Source organism: Colius striatus, chromosome 3 (assembly GCF_028858725.1).
Source record: "Colius striatus isolate bColStr4 chromosome 3, bColStr4.1.hap1, whole genome shotgun sequence".
In the NCBI taxonomy this organism is placed as follows: Eukaryota; Metazoa; Chordata; class Aves; order Coliiformes; family Coliidae; genus Colius; species Colius striatus.
In genome coordinates this window covers 34,402,029-34,428,538 of record NC_084761.1, presented here as the reverse complement: position 1 = coordinate 34,428,538, position 26,510 = coordinate 34,402,029, and the positions used below count along the sequence as shown (strand labels likewise).

The following is a 26,510-nucleotide window of genomic DNA, read 5'->3' as shown; positions in this document are numbered from 1 at the left end:
GTAACAGGAAGCAATGCATTTACAAGGGGTGAGGACAGATTAGATACTGAGGAAAAGTTTTCTGTTACTTAAAGCAGGTCGTTACAACAGAACAGTAGTCAAGAAGAGGTCACTGGGTCCTGTCACTGAAAACAAAGAGATTAGATATGAAAGGAGTAAGTCACACTGAGAGCATGAACTTGCTAAGAGCATTTTTTCAACCTTAAGTAACGTGGCTGTAAATATACATGGGGCTCTGAGTTAAAAACTATTGAACTGTAACCCTTATACTCTACTGACCTGTTTCAGAGTCCTGGGTAAATCACTTGATGCCATCACACTTGTTTTTCCAGCTGTGAAACACCAGCAACACAGGGACCTGGGGAAAAGTTTCACACTTGCATACAACTGTAACTTCACAGGACACAGGAGTTTGTGTATCTGAAAAGTTTGTTCCTTACCTCCTGTACCATTGTGTCTGACAGTTTATCACACTTCTAGCTATGAACTTAATCTTATTTTCTCATAAAGTTGTATTATTTTCTCATGCTGTTCTGCAGTAGCTGAGGTTTTAAATGTTAACATGAGAGCAACTTAACAACTCTAGCAACTAAGAATGTGTCAACATCCCACTCAACAGATTTGTTTACTATCTTTTCTCAGAGGCCTCTTTACTTGAATGACAACATCTTAATGTATTTTACCCCTCTTAATCCCACAGAGCTAGAAACCATGAGCTGGAAATGCTCTTCCCTATCTTGGGAAATACTGAATTGCTTACTAAATTGTAGCCTATCAGCTGAAGCTATGTGGCCTTTCCAAAGACAATCCATTTACCCAGCCCATGAGGATATCAACAAAACAGCAAAATTAATTGAACAGCAGCTGACTCCAAAACACATCAGGGCAAAATTTTACAAGCTATAAAAGAAATAATTTGTTTCATACATGTGAGACTTGGGTCATAGTTTGTGCTGTACAGCTTTTCAGTTTGGCAGGGGAGTCACTGAAGAACAAAGCAGGGACCCTTTTCTATTGTGTCACTTCTGAAAACCCTTTTCACTATAAGGGAATTTCTCTGGCTACTGAAGCATGAGGCACAAATGAACACACAAAGAAGGCAAATCTAATTTTCATTTGATGTTCTACTCTAAGAAGAAATTGCAATTGAATGAAAAGTAGAACTTCCTTAAGTTCTGTCTTCTGCTAAGAGTGCATTACTAAATCATGCTTTAAAAGAAGCAACAAAACAATAAATACCAGAAGAGGTAAAATATATCCTGCTTGAGCAGCCATCATTTCAACAAGGCTGCAGGTTCTGTTTTACTTGACAGCTCATGTACAAGAGACAAGGAAAACAGTAGCCTTTTTTTCTGACAAAAGCAATGACAATAATAAGGGTTTGATCAAACAGATAAGCACAAATGAGGTCTCCTTAAAACCTGTGACCTGAAATGCAGGGACTATCAAAAAGTTGAGAACACACCAGTTAAAATGCTGCTGCTCTCACTAGTTCATTCTCCATCTGACTGTCATTTCTTCACTAGGTACCATCAAAATAGTTCTAAAGCTGGTAGAACAGAAGGCATTGCTTGGTTTGGGGGTACTTTGTGTCATATATAATAGACACTGTTTTTAAACAGAAAAGAAAATGGAAGTGCATGGTCCTGACATAGTCACTGTTCTTTTGCCACCCCCTAACATCCTTTGCTGCAACTGGTTATATCGAAGTAGCCAATCTCAAATTGCTCATTTGGAATACAAAGTTTAAGAAGCATGAATAAGGGTGTCAGAGAATGGAAATTATGACAACTTATTGGGTGGAAACCAGCTGTCCTGGTGGAAAATTTCTTAAAAGAGAAAAGCTTCAGTTGCTTGTCCCACAAAACACCATGATGTTCTTGGTTAATATTTCACTGCAGTTGTACATGGGGGTAACTGCTTCTAATTAGAAAGTATTTTCACTTTGCCTTGCAGTTTGCCTTTTACTTCCCAGACATGCTTCATACTTTTAGTGTAAAAATATAAGGAAAATTATTCAGACACCATTATACAATGGAAAAAAAACTGATATGCCTGCACTGGAGACAGAGGTTTCTTCTGCATCGTTTTAATTTGTGCCACTTTAACAAACCATAAAATCCTCAGCGTTTCCAGCTATCATTCACCTTTTCTGATAGCTGCCAAATTTTACCTATGCAGGAATCAAAACTTTGAAGTACAGAGGCCTAGCAGGAAAAAGTAAACTTAGTTGGGAATACACTGTAACAACTGGGATGAGAGGAAGGAAGAGGAAAAAAAAAATCACCCTGGGGAAAAAAAGAAAGAGGATCTAAGTAAATCAATTAATTGATATCTTGGAGTTGTTTTAAACATTCATCAGGTTGCCAGGACTCAAAACACTGTGAAACACACTTCTTAGGAAGCTACAGGTGAAACTGAGCTAAAATAAAAACTAAAGATACCATACCTTTTAGGTACATGTCTAATAAATCAAGACTATAAAAATCATCACTTTCAATGTATTTTTTTTTAAAGTCAATTCCACTTAAGCACCAATAGACTCTCTTGCTAGTTTAATGGTTTTCTGTCAGGTCTCCAAAAAACCAGCATTTTTCCACTTGACCCTTCATGTTTCGTAGGTACCAGCTAAGCTCTGCTTTCTAGATCATGGCTTAGGAAAATGCATCCTCCAGATTTGTTCTCCAGGGAAATTAAAATAAAAACAACTTTTGATTGTAAGCACTCACGTCTTCTTCTATGAAAGGGAAAAAGATATCCAAACCCAAACAAGCATTTTGTTCAAACCCAAAAATCTTCAGTCAGATTAGAAAATCTCAAACCATTATTACTAGAAATCAATTATTCTAATATATAAACACTTGCTATTAAAACATCATGGAAGACATTTGTTCTAGTTGATGTTTGTTATTTTAAAAAATCTAACTCAATTTTGCTTTTGTATTAAAACATCTATTTAGAAACTGAGACGGTTAAAATTTCATTTTCCTACTGTAGAATAGCTAACTATAGCTTCCAAACTGGGACTGAACACTGCTACATTCTATTTATATGCATACAATTTATTTAAATTAAGACTGTGGTAAGATGCTGCCAGGGAGTCCCATGTTCTTGTCGTCACTCATGTTGAGGAAAGCAAAGGAAATCCTTGCTGGCAACAGTTGATGCTATGTTAGAATGGAAAGCTGCTGCAGTGTCAATTGCTCTAAGATGGTCTCATAACTGCGATAAAACTACACCACCACAAACCTTTCTCTCCCACCCTCCAAAAAAGAGTCACATTTTGACACAGATACAATTTTTTTATCAACAGCTCTATGCTGTGTATAAACAGAAGACATAGAAATGCACTTTTTTTTTCCCAGTATAGTCTGTAGTAATCTCTGAGGGCTTGGATTTGTCACGATCCTCACATATGCAAACTCCTACAGTATTATTTTGAAGAATACTTGGCAGGTATTCTATTAATGTCTGCTGTAGTAAAACATTTGAATCCACACATAGAAAAACCGTATTTAATGTTCACGTTTACACGAAGGACTTTGCAAAAACAGAGTAGGTTATAATGCTTAGAGTCCATCTTTGAATGCCTTCATTAGCAGGTCGGCTGCCAGCCCAGGAGACAAGACACCACTAAGAACTTTTTCTTCTAGAAGGGGAATCTTATCCTTGACTGCCAAGTGACTCCGGAAATGTTCCAACATATTTTCTTGGATGAGATTCCACATCCATACTTTCTGCTGTTTCCGGCGTTTGGCAATCAACTCGCCACTTGTGAGCATGAGGTCACGGAATTCTGTCATTTTATCCCACATATCTGAGATTCCTTCTCCAGTTTTGGCAGAGATGCGCATTACCTGTTGGATTCAGAAGAATTTTTAAAGGCAAGTAACTACTGGCCTTGTGGGCTCAGTTACCATAACGGGTAGATTGCATGGCAATGAAGAAAAGCGTAAGGCAAGCTCACTTCGACACACACACTTCCCAAAGCTCTAAGCAGTTTTGTGCTGCTTACTTTGATTTTTTTGTGAAAAAAGATCTCAAGATTGGGATTCCACCAACTATAAGACCCTGAGATCCACAGTATTTGGAGTAGACAAGCTTTATCCAACTTCTTGTCTAATAGGAGTGAGAATAATTTTTAACAAGTCCTTTACCTAAAAGGTACAGTGTTGTCATGTTACTTAAATGTAGAATTAATTACTTATAATACTCTGGTACTACTCTTTTGCACTTAAAACATTCCAGAAAGGAGGTATTTTAACTGTTTTTTGCATTTGCTTTCCAGACCAGGAACTCATTTTGCCAAAAATATTTCAGACACCCAACCCAGTCTTTTAAATGGATTTTGTTGGTGTTTTTTGGGTTTTCTTTTACGTCTCTGTCTCTTTCCCCACTCTAACAAACAGGACGTGGTCCCTACACATCAGTTCTTTCTTCCAGTTGTCAGACACTGCCATCACTGAAAGAGAGCGAAACTTCTGATAACCTGCTTCATTCACTGGTCTCAAACAGTTCTTTTGCGTTACATTTATCAGATGTGACCTATCATCAAATCTAGAAACCCAAACTACAAAATGATAGCTAAGCCTCCAGTAGCCCATCCCATTTAAACTTAATTCAATAGGCAAATTTTAATGCTAGGGTAGAACAAACCTCCTGTACACATACATGTGTATAGAGTGAGAGTATACGTGTGTGCTTATTTTATATGCATATATTAAAAATTAGTAGTGACTCTTTTCCTTAATAGTTTACCATAACTTTTTAATAGATGGAATACTGAATTAAAACTAAAGGCCCACAGCATGAGAACTTCAACAATCTAGACATTGCATGCACAGGTAGACGAGTTTTTTGCCCAAGAAATTTATTATGTGAGAAATTTAAACAAAAAATAAAGCAATAAAGAAAACAGATGAACAAGTGAAAGAATAAAGATAATCATAGGCTTCAGAGTTATAGAGGAGGGAGAAATAATGTATGGGACATTTTAAGGTATTCATAGCTTACAAAAAAGCAAGACAAGTTTGCACCACTAGGGACATTAGTAACAGATCTGCTAGTACTGAGAGTGTAGCTCAGGACAGAAATCATGGGGAGCAGGACTTGCTTTGCACAGTGTTTCACCTTGAGATCAGAGGTGAAACAGAAACAGCAGCAATCAACTCCCTAGCACACAGTAAAACTAAACAACAGAGTTGAGATTTTTATAAGAGCCTGAGGAGACTAGTATAGTAAGATGAGAAGACAGCAACCCTAACTCATTCAGCACTTTTTCTGGGTTGAAAAAAGAAAATCAAACAAAAAACCCAAACAACCAACAAAAAACAACCCACCCCCCCCCCCACAAACCACAGGGAAGTACACATACCTTTGGTCTCCAAACCTTTGAACGTTTGCGAAGCAGCTTCATAGCACTAACATACTCAGCTTGTATTCTCCGTGCAGGGACAATTAAATCACCATCAGCTTTATTTATAGCAACTAGATCTGCCATCTCAATTATACCCCGTTTGATACCCTAAGTGGAAGAAGGAGAGAAACCATGAAGACCCAAAAGGACTGATACATGCTAATTTATCACAAAAAGCATGACAAATCGCTTTGTTAGCTTCTGGTAGCACTAGCTTACTTTTGTGTGTATGTGTGCATGTGGACGTGCTAGCATGCAAGACTAGTACCACTGGCCTCTGTCATCACTAGTTATTCCTCTACTTTGACACAAGAACACTAAATACAGATAGCAGAGTGTACAGAGTAACCTATTTCATGTGCAGAGGCTTACCTATAACGAAAACATGACCAAGTTCGCTAACCTATTTGTACTGATTTCTGTTTTCCTATAACACAAAGCCACTGCCCAAAATCACATATAACTAAGAAATGGGCCAAACTAAGTCAGACAGTTGCACGATTTGACATCCTAATACTTCCCCATTTAGGCTATCAAAATCTAATTGTGCAATAAATTGGTAAGACACCGAAAGACTTCAATAATAACGGTATAACTTACAAAAGACTTATCAATACGGATTTCCTACACAGATACTATGTCTTGGATTTAAGTTTCTCTTTCTAGTCTTAGGTAAAATTCAATGAGAGTAACTGAAAAGTACCTGTAGCTCATCCCCACCTGCAGGTGGTAGCAGCAATATAAACATATCGACCATATCAGCCACAGCAAATTCTGACTGTCCCACACCTAAAAAATTAAATCCAGACTTCATTGTTCATTGTAAACTTTCAGTCACATTAACAACAGTAATTATGAGAGATCCTGGTACTGAAACATGAACAAACTCCACAAACAAGGGTTACAAACAGGAAAACACAACAGTTTTTACAGAACGTATGGAAATAGAAAAATAACGGAATGGGCATTCATTTTCAACCAGTTATCACACAAGCAAAATCAGGGGTGAAGGCATGGAATCAGTAACACACCTTATTTATGTATCACAACTGAATAATTACAAGAGAAGCCTAAGCACATACCTACTGTTTCCACAAGAACAACGTCATAGCCTCCTCCCTCACACAACAGAATGGCTTCATTTGTGGTCCTCGTTACACCTCCCAGTGTCCCTCTGGTTGGAGACGGCCTGATGTATGCATTCATGTCTCGTGACAACTCGGTCATCCGTGTCTTGTCGCCCAACAGAGAACCTTCAACATTCCAAGTGAGATCATTTCAAAAGTCCAAAATGGCCAAACCTTCCCCTCTAGCCCATCAATGAATGAGAAAAGGCAGAACTCTTAGACAAAACCAGTCAATTAAGAATATCCCAGTAACAGTTGCTCCAAACTTTGCTGAGGACTGACACTGCCTGCTTCTTCTACCTATCAGAAACTGGAAAGGCCCAAGGAGCAGACCTCACTGCTACCAAATATGAAGAAATTGTTCTAGGTCTGAATGAATTCCAAAATTCCTGAATGTTCTGAAATCCGATCTGATCTACATATTCAGATTGCAGCACCCTCCAAATACTTTTTAACTACCATGTGCTTCCTGCCCAGTGATCAGTATTACCACTGTTAAACTTAGGCAGAAATTAATGCCCTTCTACTCCTTCATTCACAGTGAAAGAAATAATAGAGTGAGGAAAAATCACAGCTACCTAAAGTTTCAATAAAAAAGCTGTAAGGCAACAGGAAAACTGACAAAATTAGGACACTGATACATACTTCATAATCACTCAGGGAAAAAAAAAAAGAGAACTTGATACAACATTAGTCTTTCATTTATTTTTATAGTGTTTGTGCCCCATTTGGCACAGACAGATACTCCTATAGTGGACAAGGTATTAGAAACCTGGCTCAAACTTTAATTTACACTCACCACCACTAGTACTAGAGGAAGGGTCTACAGCCAACACAGACACTTTGTATTTTCTTTCTGTAAGCATTTTCCCAAAGCATTCTATGAAAGTCGATTTCCCAGCACCAGGAGGACCAGACAATCCTAAATAGCCATATTAGGAAGAAAATAATAATTTAATTAATAAATATCAGAAGAACATTGCCAACATCTAAATCAATGACAATTCATACTTCCTCACAACATCAAGACAAAGTCAAGGGAAAGGTATGCCACAACTGATCCATCCAACTATGTAGTTGTAATTGATTTGACGTACACAACCTGGCTTCACCCAACACAGCAGCGCTCACTTCCCCACCTCTCATCCTACCCCTACTAATGTAACATGGGGTTTATTTAGCCCTGTTTCCTCCTGTCCAAACTAATTTATTTACACTGACTTACCATTCAGAACTTTCAGTGTCATATCCTATTTAGTTACTATTTATTAAAAAACACTCTAAAAGCAAAAGCCTTGAAGGGCTGTTATTTCAAAAAATCAGGCAATTCACTTGCATGTCAAACATGCAAAATAAGACTAGCACCAAACTTTTCTCACCTCCATGCCCAAGTTCTTGTTCTCACTACCTTTACCTAAACACACGAGACACACACAGCTGGGCATAATGTACTCTAGTAGCCCACCCCTTTGCAGAGGGAAAATATTTTATAGTTTCCAAGTGAGGCAGGTTCAAATCTCCTCAGCTGAAGAGCAGGCTGATTTAAAGTAAAGCCTTAAAACAGGAGATATGTGTTTTTCCTTTTGTAGACTGAAGGGATTCAGGAATTATTCAGGAAAGCATTGTCTTCAGGAAAAGATGCTGAATTACATCTATTTCTATCTAAGTGTAGATAATAGCTCCATCAATCTGCAAACTACTTAACACTGCAGTTTATAATAGCTATAAAAAAACCTCACACAAGAAACAACACTAGTTATGGCTTTTTCAAAAGTATTTTCCAGTGATCCTGATTGGTTACAAACCATAAAAACCCCAGTAAGTGAAGACTACAGACCATGACGCCTAAAGAACAGTGATAATGAAAGGTGAGGACTGTAATTCTGTCAAAACAACTACTGGACAGACATAAAAGGACTAACCCACTCTAAAGGCAAGTGGTTTTCCTTGATTTAACTTTTCTTGTTCCCTGTGGTAGGATAATACCTTCTGAAGAAGCACCTGGGCTATTTTCTTCTTCCTACTCTGAGTTGATTCTATAAGTGTGATAGCTTCTGCTAAACACGCTCTATGACCCTGGATTAATCCATTGTAAAGTCTGTCTACCAGCCTTTGCTCTCTGTCAGAAAGTCCCTCTATGTGCTCGTCAGGGGCTGCTTGTTGACACAGCTCTCTCCTCAGACCATTTGATGCCCATATCCATTTTGTACGATAGGAGTGCACTGGCGTAAGAGATGTAATGCACAGCAAATCTGCTCTGGATGCAATGTGGAAGTTCATGAAGTAAGTTCTTCTAGAGAAATAACAATGTGGGAATCTCAGCAGCAAAGAGGGCATCTTCATCTTGTTTGGAGTTAGAAGTACCAGAGGTATCAGTTTATTTCTGTATGCAGATACCCTGAAGAAAAAGAAAAATGTTTTTACTTCCTTCAAAGCACTTTTAAGGACTCAAATGAAACCTATGTGCACAAATAATCACCTTATCCCTACTTACTGTTTTAAATAAAAAAAAATATAGTCTCTTCTTCCCTTTGAAAAAAACAGAACAAAAATAAATTATGGAATCCTCAATAGCATAGTGCCTCTTTATTACTATGCTTAATGAAGATATTCTTTTCACAAGGAAGCAAATAAAAAATGCACTTTTAAATAAGACAGCCTCTAAAAGCACACACAGCACCCTAAAAATCCAGGAACAAACTAACTCTTTACTTCGTGAAGTTTCTGTATATTCTACTTTCACGGAGGTTTTAAAAACTATTATTCAGGGGGAGCTTTTTACACTTTATTTCCAGGACTAGGGACAAAAAAAAAAAAAAAAAATCAAGCAAAGAATGGGGAATAACAAAAGCTGTCAAGACATAAGAACTCTAGAATCAGGCTCAAGGAGCTGAAATCTCCCAGAGGACCACCGCATCGCCGCAGCAGCAGGCACAACGGCCCCGCTCTCGGGGCTTGCCCTGACCCACCTCAGCCCTAAGCGAGGCAGCGCCGCTCCTTCACAGAAGCCCCTCCGGCAAGGCTCGCCCTGGCTGCCGCCACTCGCTCGCGGGGCGCACCGCGGGCCCCACCGCTGAGGGATCTGGGAGGCTGCACACACCCACAACGTCCCCTGCTACCGGCGCCTCGGACTGCCCCAGCCCCGCACCCGGCTGAATCTCCGCAGCCCAGGGACGATCGTTGCGGAGGAAGGGAGGGCGGCGGAAGCACCGTCCGGGCCAGCCCCCGTGGATCTCCCCGCACGGCGGGGACAGACGGACCGGGACTAGCGGCCACCCCGGCACCTACCGGCTGCTGCCCCGCCCCGCTGGGAAGTGACGCCCTCACGCCGAGCCGGAACCCGGGGTGCGAGGGCCCAGCCCAGCGTGGAGGCGCGGCCGGAGGCCTGCGACCAGGTAGCGCTGCGCATGCGCCGCCCCTCCCGCCGCTGCGGTGGAGGTCGTGGTAAGAGCCAAAGGAGCAGGGAAAAGGGTGAGGAGGGAGTGTGGCAGTGGTCACCCCCATCCTCCTCGCCTGTCGCTCGGTATCACACCCCCGGCCTCTGGCAGCTACATGCTGAGGGAGACTTGAGCGTCTCCCACGCCGCTAGCCCGCAGCTGCAAAGGACCGAGGCTGTAGCAAGGGAGAATTTCGGCAGCAGCCTAACATAAACTGTACCCGAAGTCAGGGACGTTCACCTTCTGATGCATAGGGAGACCAGGCCTTAACACTCCCACCCCACAAATAAACGCTGGGGATGTGTGTCCACATCAAACTCAAAACATGATGCTAGACCCTAATACAACATGCTGGTGATCTCCAAAAACGGTAACCACAGAAGGGTTGGAGGAGGAAGAGACCCGGTCTTGGCCACTTCCAGGGGTGGGACAGCCCCAACCTGTGAATCTACTCAGTGCAGAAATAAAACTTTCTCTTTAAAGATTAGTGAAATACACTATAGGTACAAAACACAACAGTGGCAACCAATTCTTCTCAAGTCCGCATTGGGGAGGTATGCTCAAGCCTCAGTTCCACTCATTTTGCAAGTACTCAAACTTCCAGGGTGAGAGATGGAGTGATGTTACACATTAAATCTTAAGAATTTCCACTCAATTAGTAAATTGTCATGCACTATTCGTGTTGGATATCAGCAAGGAACAATAAACACATTTAGGGGTTTAAACATTTCTTAAAACATTTTTCTTTCAGTCTTCCTTTGGCCAAGTTAAACAAACCTGATTTTTAAAATTTCCTCTTAGGGACTGTTGGTTTACTGTTTGTGTTTTTTGGGGAGTTTTTTGTTTGTTTTGTTGGGTTTTTTTAAAGCCCAACCTGTTATAATTTCTCTAGCCCTCTTACCCTCCCTTTCCTGCACCTCTTGTTAAAGTACATGCATTTCTTTCCAATAAACAGAAACACACACAATCTGCTAGTAGCTTACAACAATACTAGCACTTTTTGAGAATGCATGAGACTCCTTCACAGGTATATCAGAGCGGCAGTGCAACTGATGGGAGACTGCATAAAACAGTAGAAGTTTTGTTCTTAACTGCAGAATGCACAATTTAATCTCATTCCTATTCAGTCCACAAGGTTATCATAGAGAACTGAACAAACCACTTTTCAGAAGTGAGAAAACATGCAATTTTGTCTCCCTATTCATCATGTAATAAAACCACAGCAGAAACGAGACAAGGATTCCCATTTCAAAATCACCTTGTGTAGTCTTTCTGTTTAACCAGATCTTTTACTTATTGGAGTTGGCACGTCACTATCATCAGTTCCTTGAAAAGTTTTCTAAGTCTCTCTGTTTCAAGTGCTGTGTTTAAATCTAGGTAGCACATCCCTTGTACCATTTTAATGTAAGAGTGGCAGCAACAACAAAAAAGCTGTTCTCCTACGGTTTCATCACGGATCATTGATCCTGCATTTTATTCCACTCTGAGCTTTCGTCTTGAATACTTCTATCATTGACCTTTTTGCAAAAGCTAGATGAATGGGTACACAAAATTGGACGTTTTGTCAATGATGAAGGGGAAAGCAGATTGTTCAGTTCTCTGTCTATCCTACTATTCCAGTCTACAAGATTAGCAATGAGATTAAATTGTGCATTCACCCACTCCTAGCACCACCACAAGCTAGAAAAGAAGAAGGGACAGAAGAAAGAAAGAACAGGAAGAACCCTCCTCTTCCAACCTTCTTCTTAAAAAGTGATCATGGAGGCGGCCAATTGGCTCAACCCCAAAAATGGGTCTGGCTCAGAGCTGGGGAGAATTTTAAGCAACTTCTTACAGAAGCCATCTTTACAGCCCCTTCCCCCTTACCAGAAATGGCTTCATGTCAAACCATGACATCTGCCTATTGTATATGACTGAACAGACATGTATGGGTTTTAGTCTTCCTACAAGAATTGTTTTGAAGACCTTGCACACTGGTGAGGTGTGGAAATACAAACTACTCACAGGTCACCTCTTTTTTTTTCCCCCCCCCTTTTTCCCCTCCAGTTGAAACTACAGTCCTCAAGTGTCAGACATGTCAGGAAGTCTTCCTATTGCATTGTCAATTATAAATATCCCTTCTTTCAACATTCTGGAATAGAGATTACACAGGTGTCCTAGAACTGTGTGCTTTGCTACCATCTTTGATTTTGTGTTACTCTAAGCTTATCCAAAATAGGCAAAATATTTCCTTAGAAGCTAGAGTCTCCTTAATCTACATTCTGTCATATAATACAGTGCTCCTCTGTTTCCTCTATAGTCTCATACATTAAAAGATCAAACATGCAATTTTTTTTTGTCTTTTATTACACATAGCCCAATGATTTCTGGTCAAGCTCACTGTTTTTGTGCTTTCTGATCTTCAACGCATGGAGTTATTTTGGCAACTGAATGACCATTTGTTCTTTATTTCAGAGGACACTCCTCAATTCATTTCAGTTTTCCCACCAGCAGGGACGACTGAACCTATCTCCTCTTTGCAGTGCAATACTAAGCAAGGTAACTGCTGATTACAGCCTTATTTTCAGTAAAGAGTACAAGGCTTAAAGAATTGTTCTTAAAGAACAACAGTCTGAAATAAAAACAATAGGAAGCATACTCTCAGATATAAGTTTGCCCATTTAAATGCAGGCAAGGACACAGCACAAAAGCAGGACATCTCCAAACAGGTGCTTGCTGCATACAGGCATTCAAAGATTTTATTATAAAGCCCAGGAGAGAGCAGCAAATCAGCTCCTTGTCTGAGTCTGCAGATAAACATCTTACCACAGCTTTCCAGGTTCAGCAATCTACAAAGAGGGTACGACTCCAACAGCTGAGCAGATTCACTGTACTTGTGCCGAGGAGGAGCTGTAAGGTTGTCAGAGCTGTTAGTGATTCCTGAGAACCTGGAAAAAGAAATTTGCTCTTTGAGTTTTGGCTGAGACTTACAAGACAGCATCTGAAGAAAGAAGAGGAAACATTAAACTTAAACATCTATGGTTTACATTTTTGTAACATTTTATAAACAAAGGAGCTGAAGTTTCTTCACAAATCCTTATAGCAGTGACTTCAACATTTTTCTTATTGGTATAAACTAAGCTATGATTGCATGTTAGTGAGAAATTACATTGATCATTACAGCAAAGTTTTCTACTCTTTACACAAAAGTTTAATTGATCATGATAAACTGGCTGATATAAAGCGACATATAAAGGGTAAAGATAAAATATTTTCTTATGTAAACAATTATCTTCCCTGTTCACATTTCTTATAAAAGAATAAACTTACTATATGGGAAACAAACATTGTTCACATAGACTTCTCGTTCTCTGTATAAGTTAAATAATATTCTCCAAGGCCAATTTGTTGTTAAAATTATAGATCTGGAAGGGCAAGTCACTTGTCAATAAAATACTTTTTTTTTTTTTCCATTAAGAAACAGCTTGGCTTAAAAAGTGTGTTTTTCTCCATGGCCACCGGTGATATCAAAACATTTCTCATGTAGTCCATTATTGCTCAGCTGAAAAGGAAACCATTAATTGCCTCTCCTCCTGATTATTTTTAATCCAGCAATGAAACCATAGCAAGTGTATTAGTAAAGGTAAGTATAATACCATCTGAGACTTGGTTTTAGCAAGGCATTCTCATTCCCAGAGAATGTTTTCTTAACTGTTTGCTTAAGGAAAGGCTTGATTTGCTGCAATTTCTAAGTTCTGTAGGAGCTGACAAAGATGGGAGCAGAGGACTGACACTTTCAAGTGATTAAATGCAATTCTCCTCACCTCCATCTCATGATGCTAAAGATTTGTTAGGCTGGTATGAAACTAGTACAATCTTATACACCAAAAAAGGGAATACCTTAGGTCACAGATGAAGCCCACGTTGGAGCAAGGAATGAATGATGAATGCATAACTCAGTTTACCATTGTAGACAATTTGAACATTAAGAGTGAAAACATTATCTTTCATGCATTCAGATGTTTCTTCTCTGCATCTCCAGCAGCACCAGTACTCTGAGGTTTTTGTCTCACCATCCCTATGCCAAGTCCTTCACAAACAGGTGGAAACCACAATTGGTGGAAGTGAGATAGTGGGTGGAATTGCTCATAGGAACATAACATTGCAGCAAAACATAAAGACATATTTTTAGTTCCAGCATGACACTTATGACCAAGACAAAGAGGAAGACCAAGCCCACAATAAATCTGGTAACTGGGATTCAAGACTGAGACATAGGAAAACCTAAGTGTTTCCAATTTTGACCAAACACGTTGTATGAACAAGGAAGCCTGTTTCCTGCAGTCCACCTAAGCCTCTTAAGCATGAAGCCATCATTTATCACGCAGGAAGTTTCTGTTTCTCTGGTATGTATGTATATATGTGCATGCATGTTATATTTGCATTCTTACTCTTCAACATGTCCACAAAAGCAAGACTTTGGTCTTTCTAGAACACAAAATTGTTCGGTTATTTATTCTTTTTTTTTCATCCAAGCAGCTGTAGCAGGCAGAGAGAAAAGATTCTGCTAAGATAAAATGTTATATGATTAACCTATCCATAAATGTAGAAATGCAATACTGTAAAAGGCTGGCAAACTAACTTAGAGCTTGTTAAAAAGCATGTTGGATCATATTTGGGATTGTTCCTTTATAACACAAAATAAACATCTTTATGCCAGTACACCCTACATTTACAAAGCTTATGCTAATGTTAAACAAATGTGCCACAGAATTAAAATGAAAGAAGAACCTTTAAATAAGAAAAAAGATGAGCAAAAAAACTACACAACAAACAAGAAAGTTACAATCCTAATTGTGATGCATCTACATGGGGACAATTAGCATACAGAATATGAAAAGCAGCAAAAGAAATTTTTTCTAGCATCAGATGTTAGGACTCTAGAAGGGACACTGGAAATCTTTATGTCTAGAAGGTGGTATTTTTATCTAATTGCTTTCCTAATTAGGCCCACATTTAGAAAAGAATTCTGTGTTCCAGTAGTAACCCCATCTTGATACATCATTATATTACACTGCAAGCAGCAAAGATGTTCCACCTGCACTTCTCCTTCCCCTCAGTGGCAGTTAAGCATTAATTTGTTCTCAAAAAAGTTTGAAAACTAGTATTTATCACATAGGAGTAAAATTTAGAAACAATTTTTCTGCTTTTGCCTTCAGTATCACTTACTTCTTTTGGCCAGAAGGGGAAGCTAGTGCTATGTATTTTTGTCACATAACTTGGATATATTCTGAACACAGAGCAGTTCAGTATTACTTCATCATCACAATCGTAAATCTACCGTTTGGCCATGGCAGACTTTTAACAGCCCCAGGAACTTAAACACATTGAACATTTATTCAGAGGCTTCAGAATGTAAAATATACAAGTCACACCTCTGCCAGCATGAATTCCATCTCAGTTTAGTTTTGCAGAGTTACTCACAGAAGACTAGCAGCAAGTGGCTGTAAGTTTATTTGGGAGTCCTTTACCATGAGTTTCTGATTTTCAAGTAGAATTTTGCTATTGCCCTTTCTATGGTCACTGCAGTAAGTCACGGATCTCTGTGTAACATAGGACAATATGTAGAAATGTAACCTTATTTCCCACCTAAACCAGAAACAAAATACAAAGCATAAGTTCTATCCAGTAGTTCTGTTTCCAAGTTAAGACATTTATTCACAGTATCAGTCTGAGGAACAAACTGAAAACTTCATATGAAAGGTATAAAAAGTTCATTGCCTTGTTGCGTAAATCAATGTTAAAGGACCTTATGTTTTATTGTTGAGAATACTGGAACATGATACAGAGAGAGATACTGAGTACTTCCATAAGGATGTCAACTCATGAATAGCAGTTACATGCACACTACGTCTTAAAGATTACCTAAAACTATAAGCAAAAATTGATAGTCCTGCATTCAAAGTAATGCCTCCTTTGCTGAAGTGCCTTTTCCCCACAAAGTAACCCTAAAGTAAACCAAACAAAAATCAGACCTCAAGTCAGAGCTCTCAGATTTTAAGCCATATTTCAGAATCAGGTCAGTGACACTTCATCTTTCCTGTGCTAATATTGAACTGAAGGAAAAGCAAGCAGTCATTCAAATCCCCACTTACTTTAGCTAGCGCTTTGGAAGAACAGCATTTCATGACTTGAAGTCTCATGATCTGTCCATCTAATTGTGGAGAGCATAAAAATTCTGATGTCATCTCCTTAGAGTGAATCCATTCTTATAACTAAGCCTACAACAAGAATAAGAAATGGTATCAACAGTCTGTTTTAATGACAGTGTTGGTTCCATTTCCAATCACAAAAGTAACATTTCTCTAAAGTCACTAGTGCCCTGCCATTATAGTTGTCACTGCTTTTCTAGTCTTGCTGCTCTGACAGCAAAGACTCTGGGTAGGTTCCTTTTAGGAATGTTGATAAGCTTCAGGAAAAACTCTTTTCCAGACAGTCTCTTAGGAGACATTGATACACCAGCCATTCCCATGGAAGGTTAAATGCTATTAGCAGAACACGTTCTCCAGCAGAAGCTGAGGTTTGTCACTAGGATAGCTGTGCAAATCTCTACATTTTTTAGCTGGAACTCATCCTCACTTTAACTACATAGCCATATAGAACAAGGAGAAGAGTGAGAAAAATATTTAATATTTTATCCTGTTTTAAATTAAAGAAATATATCTGAATAGGCATAAAAGTATGCTCAAGTGACAAAGGGATCCTCAACATCAGCATCTCTCATAGAATTTAGCTCTTAAATGTTCAGACCAAGCCTAAACACTCAGTCACAGCACAGATTAGGAAAGCATCCAAGAAAGCACCAAGGATCCCTGTGCTATTCCTAATATGCATTTTCCTAACCTGTCATCAACAATTTCCAACGACCAATCCTCCAAAACCTATCCAGCTCAACTTGTTACAACATTCTACTACCTTTGATTGATAGAATTTCTCCTCCCTGTTCTGAGTATTAAGCTAAATTTAATTCTTTGCAATTTAAGCCTGCTATTTCTTATCCTATTCCCCATGAAGCAGAGAAAAGAGACTGAATTCTTCCACCACTGAGTAGCTTTGTATGCAGTTCTCAAGACCTCTAGGTTTGTTGCAAAAGCATGCATACATAGCAATTAGTTCTCCTAGAACCCCTAAGGATGCTCTTTCCTGTCTAGTCCCTACCTTCACACAGCAGTTTATTCTTGTTGCAGTGTTGGGTATCATGTTTGTTCCTATTAAATCACAAGCTATTTTTTTCAGCTACAAACTTACCCATCTCAGTACCTCAAGCACTTCAGGAGTTAATGCATTTGGAAGATAAGCTGGTCTTTGTTAATCACTTTTCTGACCTTTGCTACAATTAATTAACAAAAAAAAAAACCCCAAAAACAAAATCAAACAATCACCTTCCAAAAAAACAAAACCAACCACAGCTTTTCTCTCTTACCCCTCCCTTCCAAATTTCTACTAACACTTTTAAAATAATAAATCTTTTTTTTCTCCAAGAAATCGGCATGTTTTATCTTCATGTTTCATCTTCAGATCAGAGAAGCTTGAGAAACGTGCAAAAACTCACTAGTCAAAGCCCTTATTCTATGGGATAGTAGCCTGTGTAAAATTAACAGGACAGACTATAAAGATAACTGCAAGTTTAAACAGTTAATTCTGGTTTGGTTTTGCTAACAGAGTATTAAGTATTAAGCCAAGACAAGTAATAGAAAAAGCTCCTTAACCATAAAATATAAAATCCTCAATCTCTTCAGTTAAGAGCAGAGACAGTTGCCACTGACCAGAATCTTCAGACTTCCAAGTAAACGAGTGCAACCCCGACCTGATATTCTTCATCAAGCACAGCAAAACTGTATCAAGGGGGTAAATCAAACCTCATTTATGTGTCAAAAATCCATTCCTCTGACCTTTTCAGTTAATTTTGAAATGACATTTATTTACCATTATATTTTAGAACATAACTTTTCATAAATAATGTTTCCAATACAGTGAGTATAGTGAGTTTCCTCGCTTGATTCTCCCACCATGCACATAAACACTCCTAGATTACTGATGACTGAAGTGTCTCAGAAGCTCAGACGGCAGGGCATCATGTATTTTAGTGAAGGTTATTTATGAAAACTTTATGGTCAGCCTTTCTGGAAGAAGGCTACAAACACAGACCTAATGCTAGTTATCTAACCACATACTTTCTTAATTAATAGATTCTAAATAAGAAAGGCCATGTTTTCAAGTCCATCCTGTAAAAGGAAACTCCATTTTTTTTTCCTTGGTGACAGCACATGCGTTTTTCCCATTGAAACAAGAAAAGGGAAAAAAGGAAGACAAAAAAATAATCCTTTTCTTCTCTATTTTCTTCACTTTAATGCAACTGTTGTTTTTTTATCATTGGATAACTATTTCAACACTTTCTTAAGAACAGTAAACACTTACAACCCCTTCCACCTCTTCTTTTAAGAATTTTAGTTTAAAAACATATCAGAGAAATAGAGTCAAGAAAAGATTTATAGGGAATATGACACTAAAGATTTTGGCTCAGTTATGCCTTTCAGAATCCTGGAATTAGGCCAACCTTTTCGCTCTCATCATTCATTCTCACAAGAGCCTTATGAAAGCATCATGAGATGATGAATGAATCAGGATCCCCAGGAAAACACAATGGAACCCCACTGTATTTCTAGTGGATGACAATCACTGAAGACAAGCACAAGAGACAACGTCTTGTATAAAATGAACACATATATACGTAACTATAAAGGAGAACAATCACTCATCCTACTAAAAAGGCTTGGAAACCACAGACTGGAAATGCTGTTGCAAAATGCAATTCTGAGACGTATTAAGAGAAGTGTTACAAGAAGGAAATGAAGTCATCATTTTACTTTACTCAGCCCTCCACTCAATAGCTTTGAAGTATTTGTGAGGCCTTAAGTCGATTACAGTGCTCCATTTCAGGCACTTTACTAGCAGAGACGTAAGCAAACTGGAACTTAAAGGAACACTAAACCAAGTACATTTGAAAGTGAAGAAAAGCAAAGAATTTTTAAAATTAGGTTTTCGACACGAGCAGAACTGTGAAAGTAGGGAAGGAGTGGGAATACACCTTTTTTCAAGGCACGAGGTGTTACAAAAATGACAGTGAGTGATTTGCTGCATCATCAAATGCAGATTAAGAAGTCAGTTTAATTTGTAGAAAAGCAAATTTGAACCAAACAATAGAAGAAACATTCTAACTACAAAAGTGATTAAGAACTGGAACAGAATACGTAGGTAGACTGCAAAATACCTTCCATTTGAGTTTTACTTAATCCCAATACAAAGCCCTTCCACCCATACCACATACCACTAGAAAGCAGGCATGATACATGCAGTCCATCACCTGACGGGGATTTACTGCACTTCTGCGTATGCATAAGAACACATACAAGGCTCAAATACATTTCAGACTCAACACTGCTAAATATTTCTCTCAAATTTTCACGGATCCAAAGTGTTGGTTTGGGTTGGTTTTTTTTAAAGCATTTCCCTCCCCTCGTAGTCCTCAGATTTTTGGACTGATCTTTTCAGAGGCCAAAATGCATACTTCCTCTGCAGAACACAGCATCTGCTCCACTGTGACATCTTCCCCTGCTGCTGGGTCAGCTTCAGCCAGAGGGAAACCACATGGAAAAACATCCTCCAGATTTTTTCCTTTCCTCCCATAAGATCTACAGAGGCAGAACTAATTTAGGGGCAGTAGCAGAGAAATGGTAAAGCAAATTTCTGTATTCTCCCTCTCCAACTATCAGGACTATAATTTCTCACCTCTTCATCCAACTTTCCAGGGGAAAGGAGAGTCCTCCATAAAAGCACCACAACAACAACAAAAACCAACACATGCAAAACCCACAAGAGATCACTTAAACACATTTGATGAGACAAAATAAAGTGATGCACTCCAAGCTTGGGCCTGGCATTAACATCATGTGTTTCCAAATCATTGTACCACATGAATATTACTTCCGAGGTATCTCGAGTTTGATTCTGCACACTATGTGTGTTGCATTTTGTCTGATTACAATCTCTCAACTTTTTTAACACTCAGTCCATTATCACTTTGAGAGGTGCTACAGGATATCAAAAGAGTATGAACACCTATGGAGCAATAACTTCAGGACCCTGTGAAGACTGGGGCCCTGTGCAACTGCTGAGCCAGTTACTAGCCACTGGGTAGTATGAAAATGAGACTGAGCTCCATTTTTCAGGTACAGTAATTTCAGGTACTCTCTTATTTTGATATTTTAAGAAAACACATATGCAACTCACAACAGATGCTGCTATAGAACACCAAAAAGCACAGTCAGCTCCTACAAACATCACAGACCCATTTGTTTGGCTGTTACCCTCAGACCTGCACTCCTTTGAAAAGTGACTAAGAGGTGCAACTGCCATGCACAACAAAACCATGTTGAGCAAGATAAAATAATTCTCATCTCACCTGTGCTTTAAAAATAAGGTCTTATAGAATTTGCCTTCTCTAAAGAGAAGGAACTTAAAATTCAGTTAAAATTCATCATGAATTTGTACCTTAATACTAAACCAGCAATGTCAGGCTAACCATGTCAGACTTGCAGTCTGGAAGCTATGCTCCCAACAGTCCATGAATGATAAACAGAGTACTCAAAGAAACCCCCAAACCACTACCATCACCACCAACAGAAGTGTTTGTTTTTCCAAATATACACTAAATATCTTCTCATGGTACCATATTAACTGGTATTCTCTTTGATTAACCAGTCCTTTTACTATGCTCTCAAAAAATACAGTAAAAGCTCAGAGGAAGGAAGGTTTTGGAAAGGCAGAGTAGCCTACAAGGAATGAGAGGCAGGAACTGCACAAGGACCGTTCCAGTTCTGCATTTGATAAACCAAAACCAGACACAGAATCTATAGATTATACATGTGAAAGTATGGAAATTGAGAGTTCCTAATGATTATATATGCCTAAAGAAGATATCATCAATTTATTGTTACATTACATGGTATTTTTTGAGGAAGTTAAGTCAGGTTTTACTAGCCAGTACTTAAAAAGTACATTGTATTCCATCTTTGACAACTATTCCTTTAATAATGTATGCTTTCTTTCTGGTTTTCAAGACTTATTGTCATCAGAACTCCAGATGGTCAGAGAAACCTTCACTTTTCTTCTGCTGGTACAGGTCCGGCCCTGTTCCTGTGTAAACAGCAATCTTCATGAACACAGGCCTTCATCCACAGCTGCTGTGCTCAAAATACTTGTGTCTCAGATCGATTTTAGAAAAAGCCTTAGATGTATAAGGTGACATCTGCTTTCTACGCATTCATCTAGCATGTGGAACCCAGTTACAATGATGTTTTCCAAACTTGCATGGCAGTGAAAGGTTACCACATGGAGATGACTAACAGTGCTATTTGGATTAGGCTTTCAGCTACACTGAGTCCCTTACAAGGGCTGTTTCCTGTTTACATGACAGGCATGTCGCATTTTTCAGGCATGCAAGGTACAGTTGTAGAAATAATGGACTTTTGATGGGCTTCTTGTATACATCACCTATGTGAGGCCATGGTGAGTTCCAACGCAAGGAGACACGGTAACATTTTACAAAGTACAAGGGATGACCAGAGCACAGAGGAAAACAAAGCACACTCTGCTTTCATCCACCTTACTATTGGAAGAAAAACTGTGAAAGAGCACTTACACAACTCCGAAACAACCCTGAAAACAAACACCACATACGACGAGTTCACTCACATCACGACCAGGTGATCCTTTCTCCCTGCCCTAGTCCAACACAATGCTCACATGCAAGACAGCCTCCCTGCATGTTCAACTGTGAAGCTCCAGGTCTGAGATGTAACAGCACAGTCATACCCCAGCCACCACCCACAGTGCCTGACACAGAAAAGGACATCCCCTGTGCTTTCTCAAGTGACAGCAAGAAAACCTGTCTGTGAGCACACTCCATTGGTTCTTCCTCAGCCAGTCACTCTTCCTTTACTTGCTCCTCACCTGCTCAGTCCCATGGCTGGGTCACTGTCACCACTGCTGCTCCTCTCACTCCTTCCTGACAAGGCAGTTGCTGACACAGGGCTGGCATGTGTTTCTTTAGACTGGGGAAGAGAGGTAAAGAATTTAGACTAAAACCAGCTTTCCCTAACAGTTTTGCTTATCACAAAAGCATATCCATGTCTAATTGAGGGTGGGGTGGGGAGCGGTGGGGATAGGAAGTATCAGAGGCCACTACACTGAATCTACCTCTGAAAAGATCTGGAAATTAATTGCTGTTGTGCAGTCCTAACCCCTCCAAAAAAAACCCCCAAAATAATTTAAAAATTGACCAAGTTCAGTGGATCCTTTGTTGCCATTGTACATACACCTTTCTCTGCTTTGCTTCTGTTGATTACTCACTATACAGATTAATCTGGAGCCTGTACGGTGCTAACAGATCCCATGAGCTTGAATGGGTTTCACCTTACTGAAAGTATGCTCTGCTGAATCAGGCTTCTCAAACTTGAGATTCCTCCCTCGCGGTAACTGTTTAAATTGACACATGTGCCCATGCCAACATCAAGACATCCTAGCATTTCTCTAGCAACTGTTTTGAAAATTATCAATTTCTAGAAAGTTGAATGTTTAAGAATCTTGATTTTAAGAATCCAAATAGCTTCTTTCTATCAATGTAAAGTTCATCAAATTTAAACTAAGTGCTATGGATATATTTGTTCAAATTTGCTCCTTGGCTTGAGGAAATCACAGGAATGCTTAGAGCCATTACATGATTCTTGGAAGACCAAGAGCAATACTATGGTCAGAAAATAGACTGGCCACAAAGCCCAGAATGTATTCCAAATTAGTGCCAAATCATTACCAGTAGGGGTACAAAGAAACCCCACATCCAAATTAAAAGCTACCTCATGAAAGACTATTTACACAGCCACTCTCCTGGCATGAGATAAAAATCCAGCTCCTGGAATCGTAAGGCTTCAGAGCACGCACATCAAGGTAGCTTCTTTCTGTGCTACTTCAGAAAACAGCATGAATCAAATCCAACAGACACAGGGATCAAGCTGTGTTTGAGAGTTTTGTCTTGTTTGTTTGTTGTCAAACCACTGCCCAGGTCATGTTCAAAATGAAACCATGCTTGGAACTAGTTTTTTAAATAGTGCTGTTGCCAGCACTACAGTCTATGGTGATTTTGACTTGAGCAGACTGGTCCACAAGCCTGAAGAAACATCTCATGGGACAGCAGCCACCTTTCAGTCTCCACACGTGTATCTGAAAATGCTCAAGATTACCAATCCCAAATGTATCAACAGAAGCCAGAAGTGAAGGACTCAGAGATGAGACAGACCCTGTTGTCCTACCAAGAACCAAGTGCCCTGGGAAAACAGTTAAGACTTAATGCAGGACAACACACATGGAGTTTCATTCTCCTGCTTGTATTAAGTTTGGCTCAGTAAGCTACAGCAACAGAAAACCAAGTTCAAAGTCATCACACAAGGCAGATGAGGGAAAGGGAGTCAGACACAACATTTTTCTTAATGTAAAATAATGTTTTTACATGTTACAGGGATACTAGAGAAAGATGTTGCAACAGGAAAAATAGAACTGTCTTTACAAAGGCAAACTGCGCTGTTCCCACCACATCTATACAAGTAACCTATCTACTTAACCCAAACTCTTTGAGCAAGGAAAGCTTGTTTGACACACACAGAGTCCCCACTGTCATACAATTACAGCTCATTTTACATTTACTACAATATAGAGTTGTAAAAGGCAGGTTTTTAACCACTGCTACGAGAGACTTTAAGTACTTTCTACAATTTGAAGTATGTGAAGGCAATCCCTTCTTCAAAACTTACCTACAGCAGACTCCTCTAAGCTTTGCAGGTCTCAGATAAGCTGGCAGGATCATGAAGAGACGATACTGACTTTCCAACACATACCTTAGCAGCAGGATAAAAAGGGAACGTCATAAACCAGTTCCCTAAGGAAATGAGGAACTGCACCCATTAGAATAAAAATTGCTGTCATCAAAGATGACTGAATCCTTTCCAGAGTCTTGGACAGTTTGTAATATTTGAGAGTTTGTTGACATTACTTTTGATGACTTCAGCCACACATGACAAGTTAACATACACTGAAGACTCACATGCCAATTTTTACCCGGAATACATTTATCAGACCCAGGTAAAAACTATACCTACCTTGTCCACTGCAATAGATCTGCTCATCTATGCACTCACATTAAGCCCAGGGGGTACTTGCATTATAAATCTTAATGGAGTTGCTTTTGTGGTTCTAACAGGCTTGGATCAGGAGACTGTCTCTCCATTGCAACTGCTTCATGAAAAGCAATTGGACATATACCATCAGACATTGCTGTTGCAGCTGAAGAGATCATCATCTCCCTCAGCTAGGATGAATCAGGTAAGAGCCACCTTGTCAGTCACCTCAACTAAACTGGACTAAAGTGGGAAATCAAAGCCCTTTGCCTCCGTAGTTCACAGCACATGAACATATGCAGACAAACCAGTGTCAGTACAGGAGCTTCTTTCTACAATCCACACAGGTTACTTACTCTGGAGCCAGTTGGGAGAGAGATAATGAGAACAAGAGCAAGGCTTGCTTGTAAAGCTGAAGGCAGCAGTGAAGGGACACAACTGCTAAGTATGAAGTCTGGGCACCCTGACTAACAATTTCTGTCATTTCAGTCAGGTGTAAACCAAGTGACATACTACCACAGAGAGGAGGCAAGGGAATCATAATAACTGCAAAAAACCTTAAAACAATCATCCCAAGCAAAAGTGAAATACAATGTCATGAACCTGTCTCATTTAATCTTCCTCTTTCAAAAAGCATTCGAGACAGTAAGAGTTGAAAAAATGGTGCCTGTGAAGCATGTATATCTTTATGGGTGGCTTCCAGAGGCTACAGCGACCCAAAATTCCTTGCCTGCCTTTGGAAAGCATACTGTAGAGGGGTTTTTGTCTGACTGAAACATACAGTGTCTATCAGGTATGAGAAAGAATCAGCCAAAAAGCTTTTTCAAAGAGTACAAAAAAAATAAGGAAAGTTGGGAAGCTTTGTCAACAGAGAAGATAAAACATCCCCTAAAAGGATAACGTGACAAGGATGCCTCCCTTTGTTGAGTTGTTTAAATCAAAGACAAAAGGGGACAAACTAAAATAGGAGTTATATTCACTTCCCTCCCACATAGAATTACAAATGTATTGGAAGAAAGTGAACTGTGAGACAATGCATGTAAAAAACATATTGCCCTACTATGACTGGTGATGGTAGAGTTATGTTGTATATTTAGGCACACATCCAGAAAAAGCTGACTGCCAGTCCACAGTTATGAGTCATGAATCTCAAGAGCAGAATAAGAGGCTACAGTGTGCTGAACAGAATGAACCAGCAACAATTAATAAAAACCCCATCAAAATACAGCTAACTTCCAAGATGTCCATCAAAGGTCTAAAGACAAAGGAAAAATCAAGGAGATAAGCACTGCAAGAAAAGCCCAGATACATTTCAGACTCCTATGCATTGATTTATTGTCTTCAGATGATGCTAGTGTTAGAATTGCATTCGAGGCTAGAAGACAAGCACAGTTGTGAGAACACAGCTACAGCAGTAACAAGAGAAGTGATTTAGTAAGGGAATGGCTTTACTAAACTCAACAGCATACCAGGTTAGCGAGCATTAGAAGATCAGGCATTATTCTGAGACAGTATATTTTAAAAACACCAATTACTTGTCTCCATACCTTTCTAAAACCACACAAATAACCATGACTACCTCTCTGAGCTTTCCTCAAGGCCTTTAAAGGTTCAGAGAGTTTTAAATGGTTAAAAAGTCATCTCCAGTTGGAGAAAAATATTTTCTTTCCAGCACTTAAAAGCCAAAGTGGATTTCAAAAAACATGCAGCTGCCTCGAAGTATTTGTCTCCACACCTACTGTTCTTCCTCAATTCATTTTCCAGACTAGTTATCCATACCTTTTCAGTTTCTTCTAACAGGGACCGTCTTGGCTTTTCATGCTGAAGTAGTGTCTTCTGTGGTTAACTCTGTTGTTTGGAAGACTAGACCCAGGAAACTATGTGAAATAAAACCAGATAGGCAGCAAGGACTCACCTGGTTACAGAGTTGACACCATAGGCTCTCTCTGAGTTTGTAGCTCTCATCATTCTGTTTTGTGAGGGGTCAGCAAGAAACACTTTTCCTTCTGTCCTGTCCTGTGTCTTTTTCAGCCTTCTGACTCCACCTAGCTGATGTGGAGTAAATCAGTAAGAAAACTTCTCCAAGATGCTCCAAAACTCTGCACAACAGCAGTTGCCTCCTTTGGGGTAACTTGTGTCCTACCTCCTATTTTTCTGGCTATTACTCTCAAGTGCTACTCCAATCCACTCAGCTTATTTAATGAAGTGCAGATATGATACTCTGTGCCATCCTATGAAGGTACACCTTTTTTAAAAATCTAAT

At 39.3% G+C, this 26,510-nt stretch overlaps 1 protein-coding gene across 5 annotated transcripts; it reads right to left on the bottom strand.

Annotated features, from left to right (window-relative positions):
• Positions 1 to 3,281: 3,281 nt before the first annotated feature.
• Positions 3,282 to 26,203, bottom strand: MMAA (metabolism of cobalamin associated A). 5 transcript variants are annotated; one of them, XM_061994072.1, is made up of 8 exons: positions 26,163 to 26,203; positions 12,786 to 12,907; positions 8,466 to 8,941; positions 7,343 to 7,465; positions 6,499 to 6,669; positions 6,120 to 6,205; positions 5,375 to 5,524; positions 3,282 to 3,857 (listed from the first exon to the last, which is right to left on the bottom strand). In XM_061994072.1, the coding sequence occupies exons 3-8, from the start codon at positions 8,884 to 8,886 to the stop codon at positions 3,570 to 3,572; spliced, it is 1,239 nt and encodes a 412-aa protein (XP_061850056.1). In that variant the 5' UTR covers positions 8,887 to 8,941; positions 12,786 to 12,907; positions 26,163 to 26,203; the 3' UTR covers positions 3,282 to 3,569. The 5 variants fall into 5 exon arrangements, with proteins under 5 accessions (XP_061850056.1, XP_061850055.1, XP_061850057.1 ...); XM_061994071.1 differs by lacking the exon at positions 26,163 to 26,203 and adding an exon at positions 16,115 to 16,173; XM_061994073.1 differs by lacking the exons at positions 12,786 to 12,907; positions 26,163 to 26,203 and adding an exon at positions 9,832 to 9,842.
• Between the last annotated feature and the right edge of the window lie 307 nt (positions 26,204 to 26,510).